At 36.5% G+C, this 9,138-nt stretch overlaps 1 protein-coding gene across 1 annotated transcript in view; it reads left to right on the top strand.

Moving 5' to 3' along the window:
- The first annotated feature begins 9,098 nt into the window (after positions 1–9,098).
- The window catches only part of LOC136025547 (carbonic anhydrase 2-like), a 44,044-nt gene continuing 44,004 nt past the window's right edge, over positions 9,099–9,138 (top strand). Inside the window, exon 1 of the mRNA XM_065701575.1 lies at positions 9,099–9,135. Coding sequence (XP_065557647.1) covers positions 9,099–9,135 — 37 coding nt within the window. The remainder of the gene's footprint in view (positions 9,136–9,138) is intronic.

The raw sequence follows: 9,138 nt of genomic DNA, 5'->3' as shown, positions 1-9,138 counted from the left end.
TAACCTTTGGTGCTGGGAAGCAACTTAATGTAATATTTTCTGTTTCAAGGGAAAACATTTTCGTCAAAAAGAAGTGAATTTTCATCCCAAAGCACCCAATTTAGGACTCAAATGAAATAAAGTTAGATCAGGAAATAGTTTATTTCCATCTCCCAGACTCTATTCTACATTTATCTGAAATTTCACGGATAGCTAAAACATTTGAGTATTAAAATGGATATTTTTTTTAATGAAACATATCCATCAACCTCTTCCATAATGGTTGTAGCGTAATTTTACATCATTTTGTGTAACTCTATCCAACATAAAATAAGTAGTTAAATGAAAAATTAAAATAATTTTATTGCCCATTTCTTCGAATGGACTATGCGATTCTTTAGGAGAGAATGTATCCCAACGCACCGCTGCTATATCTAAACCTGGAAGTTCAACCTATAGCATTTTGATAATTTAAAATCTATTGCTTACTTCTGAATCTTCAAGCGATTGCAGCTTTCTCCGATTAGAGCACAGTTGTCGTTTGTGTCATAAAACCACGGGAAATGCCACTGTAAAGCGGGAAGATCTTTTTGGGTATTTAAAAAGAAGAAGTTTTTAATATCAGTTGAAACAAGCTCTTCCCTGATTTTTTAGGACTATTGGTTTGATGCTATCGCTCTTAACACTGAAAAGGTAAGCTTCGCAAAAAATTACGTAGATGGTAAGCTTTCGTAAAAATCACTACTTGAAGGAACATTGAGTTCTACAATTCATCATTTGAGCATACTTTAAAAGTAAGAGGGAATTATCAAAAAAGATCTTCGAACAATCTTTTATACAGCACAAAAGATTGCTTTCATGTCTTGGAATCCCATGGAATATATGCTGTAGATCACTGTAGATCTAAAGCTGTAGATCATTCTTTTCCAATCCACAGACGTCATTGAACCTCTTTCATCCGTCACGGCCATTGTCTGACTAACTTCGCGTCTGATCAAGCATTGCAAAGTGGGTGTTTCTAAGAAAGTAGCCATATGTGACTGGGCCAACTTTTTGAACATAAAATTCATGAAAGCCTTTCGTGAAAGTGGTTTTCTAATAGGTTTGGAGATACTTAAGGAGTAGGGGACATAACTGTTGATGCATGCTACATTTATCAACTTGTAAAATATACACATGAGTAGTGAGGGGGGGGGAATACTACTAGCCTTTCTTCTATTACTATAATAGAACAAAACTGTTGATGTATGCGACATTTATCAACCCGTAAAATATAGACATGAGTAGTGAGGGGGGCAATACTACGAGCCTGCCAATAGTAACTATTCCTTTCTTCCTTAGCAGTTTAAGATCACGAAGAATGTTTACCGGTGATTCCCTCAGGACATTTTTCAAGAATATTATTGTTTACATTTGATGCACTGCTGGTTGTTACATCACAGTTTTGGAGATTTTATTGTTTATTTATGCAAATTTAAATGAAGATGAGAATTATATATAGGTGCTATCGTTTACATTTTACGCAGAGGTGGTTGTTACATCATTGTTTAGCAGATGTTAATCTTTACTTATGTCTTGTGAGCTCTCGAATGTAGTATGGTGTTAATGGAAATCTCTCAGTCCTTGTTGCCTTTCGCAAATATGGCATTGCATTCACCCTGTACTTTGTTCCAACGTCACACATTATGACAATCTAAAATCTGTACTTGCTAGGTTTGTTATGAATGTCATTCTAAGAGGACAGCGTCTGCGGAATCCTAAAAGCTACCCATCGATTGTGACGTTGTATCTTTGCAGCTCTGCATGATCAGTTCCTCAATTTTTCTTATAGGTGCAAATGGGTATTTTTTTTTGTTCTTTGCGATAATTGTTTCCTTGTATCGCAAAGAATTGATCGAAAATCTGAAGTACTGATAGTTCATGGTGGCATGGTATGCAGAGCCATTCAATTGGGAGTCTAATAGCTCCTCGGTCGAAAGAGGCCCTTCTTTGAGTGACCCTGAGAGAATATGAATTCCAGTTAAGACTCTAATGTCTCCCTCAATCGCTGCACCAGTGGTTGCACTTTTATGTGAATCAATTCTTTCTTTCTCCTTATTTCCTCGTTGGTATGTTTTGTTAGTTTTTTGAAGACAACGTGTTTAAAAAAACAGTTGAAATGTAGACATTTAACTTTTGGCCGCTTTTACAGTGTCACTTGGAGGACCAGCTATACCTCCCACAATGTTTCTTGCCCTTGCCTTGTTAGGTCTCGGTGGCAGAACAGCCGACCATCGATGACCATTCTTTTCTTTCAAAGGGTTTTTCTTGATATGACAATATGTCTATCCCCTGGCAGCTGAGATGATAGAAGAGGATCTTCATTGGTCTCACTTGACGATTCAGGAGATTTGGAACCTTCAGCCATCCTTTTTTACGATTCGACTGGGACTAGCTAAAACCCACTACAGTAGAATGGTCTTCATCAGGGCTGTTATATTCGTTCTCGTCTGGAGGAGTATGGCCATCATCAGAATCCTCACTATAAGAAATGCAAAGGATTTCCTTATCCTCTTCATCTTCTGCATAAGAGTCCGCCGCTTCATAATCTTCTGATTCAAGTAGTTGCAAAATTTCAGCATTCGACAGCCCTCGCGAGATCATTCAGCAAAATCTCTCAAATCACTCAGAATCACTCACCCTTAATATTTCTCAAACCGGTTCAGACAATAAAACCAATTTTTCCACTTCATTTATCTGAAATCCCTAGAAGTCTGGTGTCAAATCCCTAGAAATCCCCGTTTTCAATACTAAAATTTCTATTATTTTTCCTATTTTCTAACTTCTTTTCAAATCATTATTAAAGCCTTGTTATGCTGAATTTTGAAGGCTTTTGTCAAAATGACTTATGCAACTTTAAACCTTTACTTGTACCAAATACCTTGTTTTGACAATTAAAAGAATGCTTTGTATTTATCATCTAGTTAAGTTTTGATTTAAGTGCCAGATTTCGGATTCTGGACCATATGAAGATTCTTTTTCTTTCTGCCATTCTTTTTTCCGCCTGTACTACTGTTTTCGCAACACTCATGTTTTTATTTGAATCGGTACGATGGATTGGCAAAATGATATCCAGCCGGTCGCTTTCTCAAGCATTGGTTTTTTTTTTACTAGTTCTCGTATTGATCTGTGTTTATGCTAATAAAAATGTCTGAAAAAAAATATTTATCCGTCGATAGATCTGTCAAAACATGAATGAAAATATGAACTCTAAGCATAGAAAGTTGTTCCAGATGTACTTTGATTTAGACAGAAAATGTAAAAAAATAAAACGACACTTAGGCATTGTCCCCATTCGTACAATAAGGCGTATAGGATATAGGAAGACATTTGAGAGAAATAGATTTTATTCTGTTTTCTAAAAGCATGACTATTCAGAATGCTCAATTTGTTGTCTCAGTTCGTGAGTGGATATAGTGGTCAGAATAAATAAAAATTGCTGTTTTTGGTTATTTTTGGTAATTGGGGCTATAAGGCCACACTACTTATCACACCAATGTGAACAATCCAATAGTTGCCTCAGAATCGGGTTCTATTGATAAAAAGACAACACACTGAAGAATCCATTTTTAGTCAAAATCAAATTCCACACCTTCATCTATTGTGTTTATGGTAGCTGAAGTCTTGACTCTTTGCGTGTGCAGCATTAGCTGCTTGTCTTCACAACTGCATGGGAAACTTCCTTGGTCACACTTCATACGATATTTGGTTTTCAGAATTCTACGTTTTCGTTTTAAGTTTATTCGTTCTGTCTGTCTTTAAAATTGTTACTGTACAATAAAAAAAAAACATTTCAACGACGATCTTTGAGAAAGGAAAGAGAAAGCAAAAATATTACTGCCAATTTAAGATTTGCGTATACCTCGGTTCCAGAAGAGTTTTTCTTCAAAAAACCAATCGTCGGTAGGCAACCGAAATCATATTTCAAACATCGATGATGCTTAGCTTCCTACACATCTGTTTGATTTTGTTTCCATTCCATTATACTTTTCCATATTTTTGAACAAAGGGTTGAAGAGAACCAGGCCGTATTGACTAAGCTTATACAGTGTAAACTATTTTTTCATATTTTTAATTGTCTTCATAAAAACGAAAATCAAGTTTGGACCTGCTGGAAGCTTTCATGTAAAAAAATTGTGCCGCTCTGAGGGTATTTTTAACTGCATCATAGGGCACATAAGATCCGATTTTAATCTCAAGAGAGAATCCTAACCATTTGAAACCGGATAAATACTTCTGAGGGGTAGGTAAGCCTTTAGGAGTAGGTTACAGTAGGTAAGCACTTTAAGATATGCGTATACCTCGGTTCCAGAAGAGTTTATCTTCAAAAAACCAATCGCCGGTAGGCAACTGAAACCTTATTTCAAACATTGATGATGCTTAGCTTAGTACACATCTGTTTGATTTTGTTTCAATTCCATTACACTTTTCCATATTTTTGAACAAAGGGTTGAAGAGAACTAGGCCGTAGTGACTAAGTTGGTACAGGGTAAACTATTTTTTCATATTTTTAATTGTCTTTCCAAAACGAAATCAAGTTTAGACCTGCTGGAAGCTTTCATGTGAAAACATTGTGCCACTCTGAGGATCTTTTTAACTGCATCATAGGGCACATAAGATCTGAGTTTAATCTTAAGAGAGAATCCTACCCATTTGAAATCAGATAAATACTTATGAGGGGTAGGTAAGCACTTAGGTCATTCAATTTAAGTTCAAATGTATTCGTTGAAGTCACATAGTCCGTCTTCAAGTCTTGGTTTAATAGAAGAGCACCTCTGCACCTTTGATTGCAGGGGTCCTACTCTGCCCCTTTACCAGGGTCTCTTCAAATGATTATTAGTTTTTAAAGAATGTTGGACCTCTCTTCTTTTTACTGCTAAGTCAGTTTCGTCGTCTCCATAGCCTGTATAGACACCAGTTGCGCAAACATTTTTCAAAAGCAACAAATAGCTACTGTAACGACAATAATTGGCGCTGCGTCATTCCGCACTGATTGGCTGTAGGAGTGCCGGAGGTTAGCGCCTAGTCTAAAGATGTGTGTTGAAATCTTTCTATGGGCAAGATACCACTCCGTGCAACTGCTATCTATATAGGCTGTGATTGTCTCCTAGAAGTCTCTGTCCACCATAGGTAAGCATTTAAACAAAATGCGCTTCCGACTCGACTCTGCAAAAGATCCTTAACTCCCTTTATGGCATTGAAACCAGACTATCAGATTTCTGGAAACCAAACAAAGATATAAGACTGAGTTCTCAGTGAGAAAGCTCTCAATGAATGACATTGAAGTGTACAAAATAAGACTCCGGGTATCCATTCATTAAAATTTGTGAACACCTACAAAATTTACAATGGTAGTCTCTAAGACACGTCACATGTTGTGTTAAGAAATACAGCAAATTTTGTCTAACAATGTGTTTGTTTCCTAGTCTGTACTTCTGCATTCTATGCAGGCCTACATTTAATTGAAACCCATCAATGAATAAATAGAGATTTAATGGCACCAATTCATGGAATACCGTAAGGGCCAAGGTTGTTTTTATTTATTTTGAAATTAAAACACCAAAAACTTATTCTTTAAGCTATGGGGGAGCAATTTTTTCAAGATAATACCCAAGAAAGGTATACTTGCAAATCTTGGGGGCAAATAATCCCTTCCCCTTGGTATTTTTGCACATTTATTGATCAGTTCAGAGCTTCTAAAACTCTCTTTTCCTTGTGATTAAAACCTTTTTTGGAGGTTACGACTGAGAAATAAAGACCTTCTCTAAAATAAAAAATCGGTACTGGCATATGCTCGTTTACGAGATCCTTGTGGTTCCTCAAAAATAAAGCACACTATCCAGCGAGCATATTCCATACGAGAATCTCAAAACTTAAAGAAATTTTGGATGCAAAAGCTCGTCCAGGAATAATACCATTTAGTTTCGGGGGTTTGATTATGATTCCCTCTTGAAGATAAGATTTGTCTAAATCATTGGAACATCTTGGAAGCCATGGTCTTCCATATATCATGTGAATTTATTTTAACTTTTACTTATCGTTTCGCACATTCAAAAAATTGAGTCATTTGTTATTCCCTTTCCCAACACATTTCACAAAGTGTTCAAACTCTCTAGTCTATGTTTCTTAATCTGATGATACATTTTAACCAATATTGAATAATGTCAAATTTATCCAAGTATCCTAACAGAGGCTTTTGCAGAAAAACCTACAGGGGCTTTTTAGTCTTTAAAACTTGTGAAAAGGGGTCAACATCAAATAAATAGCTACTAAATTATTCTTTCACTACCTGACCAACAATATGTGCAGTTTCTGAATCCGGACAGTTTGCTGCTCTAGCTTTTTCACAAATTTAATATTTTTAAGGTTGAGGCAAAAAAAGTTGATTGAGTAAATACCAGGAAATGTTACGAGATATGTAATCTCTACGCCTTTTTTGCTGATAAACATGAAACTAAATGCTTAATGTCAACAGAATTGTTGGGAGTTTAAAGACTTGAGAGAGAGTGAGGTTCGGGCAGAGTTTCAGCCTGCAGGTGTATATTAAGCTGTGTGGATTCTTTGTTTTGTGAAAGTGAGTAAGAAGAATGCGGAGGATGGGAAGTTGAAAGCATATTTGGCAGCAACGAAAAATATTCTATGAAAGAGCTTCCCTTAGCTGAGAAGAAACCCTAGTTCCAAATAAGGTATAAATATAAACAGATATAATACAACACAGAGATCAATTACACAAGGAAGATAAAAATCACAGTAACACAGAGATTCAATGGATAGTGGCAAAGCTATTCAAAGTTTTTTCTTCTTCTTTGCTACCATGGCCTTTGAGGGTTTTGGCATCAACTGTTTTGAAGTTAGAACAGCTTGTTACTTTACAATTGCCACACGCCCAGTTACATTTTAAGCCATGCCTTAGCAAGAACATCGCAGCTTCGTACACTCGGTCTTCCCATTACAGTGAAGCATTGAGAGAAGGGAAGGCGGTGCCGATCTATATATATATATATATATATATATATATATATATATATATATATATATATATATATATATATATATATATATATATATATATATATATATATATATATATATATATATATATATATATATATGTATATATATGTTATTTATTTATTTATAACCCCCATAATACAATGATAAAACTGTTAAGTAGACAGAAAAAAAAGGAAAAAAACAACCATAAACCTGCGATTCTATAATACAACATAAATAAATTAACTCAATATAAGAAATGGCCTAGGAGGGTATAAAAAACCGATCATTTGCTGAGTTTTAAAACATAGATCTGCGGATATTCACATTTGGCAGAATTAACTGAAAATACCTGTGTATCTGAATACACAGGTCGTAATTCTTCTTTCCGCACAATCCAGCTGAACTCTAAAGGATCCAGTCGACACAACATTTTTCCACGCTTTTACTTGGAAGTATGCTCGAAGTGAATGATACTTGCAAACATCACTAGTTCGTGGGAGTTTTTTTGCCTCAACATACCTCCTAGAACTTCCAACTTTTTCGAAGAATTTTCTGTAGCGAACCTAGTCAAGACTTGGTTTTATTTTCTGCAGCATAAGCATGGCCTTCTCTACAGCTGTTCTAATGTTGTCATGAGAAGCTGAATCTAGGAATTTTCCCTTGATATCCTGGAAAGTCTTCTTATTTATCGCGTGGTTTAGTGGTGTATATTTTTCTATGCCATAAATTTGTGAAGTCGAAGCGCATCCGAGAAAGGCACATAGGATAAAGTTTGGTCGCAAAGGACGTCAACAAGTTTCAGTTTAGCTGCCAATATACCCCATAGCTGGCCTGTAGTTCTCCGTGACTTTGACTTGGAATGAAAATAAATCAGCTCACAGTCTCCCTTCGTGTGGTACCGTAAAAGGACTAGTAAGTCCGTATCTTCTCCTATTAACAGTGGGTTGGTTTCTGCTGACTTGAACCCAGTCATCACAATCAGCAGTTTGGCATCAGCTGGTGACTGGTTCGTTTCAAATCTCGCATCATTAAGGTAGCCGGACAGCATGCTGATGATTGCCTATTTGTTTTCTGCGTTGATTAGGAAATCATCTTTTTTTTACTAAACGATGCATCTGCAGCTGAATGCTAATCTTAGGAGATCCTGTAGACATTCTTCCTCTCCCATGCGTCACGTCTTTAATTGAGGGTCCAGATAAATACTCGTCAAATGACATAAAAGCGGATTCATATCTTCAATTCACATAATCGATGTATTTGCTGCATATATCTGCAAACGTGCTGCTTTTTTCCCAAGTAAAACAATGTAGAAAGACCCCGCCATATACTACATACTGAGGTTCATCCTAGATTTTGAGTCCCAAGCACCCTAAGCTTTTTTCCACCTACTGATGGAGACCATTAGGCTCAAATAACAAAGGTAGCAAGAAGCAGAGTTCGTACTTGAAAAACATGTGAAGTTCTACATCTGAACTCTTTGCAACAGTGGCCAGCCTTTGAAACATTAAAGCAAAGTCAATGGTAGGCAGTTCTGCTGCTGAAATAAGGTTACTTTGCACTCTCATAGTAATAGCAGCTTTCCTATTAATAGTGTAAATATTTGCATCTTTTTCTCGTCTAGTCTCAAATGTATAGCCTCGTATAGCCTTGTCTACATGGCTCATTTGTGACATGTTCCAAATCTAGGAGAAAGCGGATAACCTTTTCAACATCTTTAACGTCACGTTTCATTCTTGTCTCTCCAGCATCTTTGTGCTGCTCGCTAGTCTCAAATGTTACACCCGTGAGTTCTTGGAGGGCAGAGCTGAAAGCAGCCCGCCCAGGAACAGATAAAAGCCATGTTAGATACTGCAACTCACTCATACCATGTTTACGTGATATACTTCCACTAGTTTTTAAGAGAGCGAATTAATACTTACTCTATGATCACGTCTAGGAAAGACCAGCCCGAAATCTTTCAGTGCGTCGTATCACGAGATTTTGGTCTTCATATTCCTTGAACACCTGAAGATTTGTTTCTCTAATGTTCGATATTTTCTGGAGATAAGTTCTGTAGAACTGCACGTACAAGTGATGGTTGGAAGATGCAAAGATCCGAAGCATCTATTCACCAATGTAGAGGTG

This window comes from Artemia franciscana, chromosome 3 (genome assembly GCF_032884065.1).
Source record: "Artemia franciscana chromosome 3, ASM3288406v1, whole genome shotgun sequence".
Classification (NCBI taxonomy): Eukaryota; Metazoa; Arthropoda; class Branchiopoda; order Anostraca; family Artemiidae; genus Artemia; species Artemia franciscana.
The sequence above is the reverse complement of the archived record's forward strand: the minus strand, read 5'-3'. Positions and strand labels throughout refer to the sequence as shown.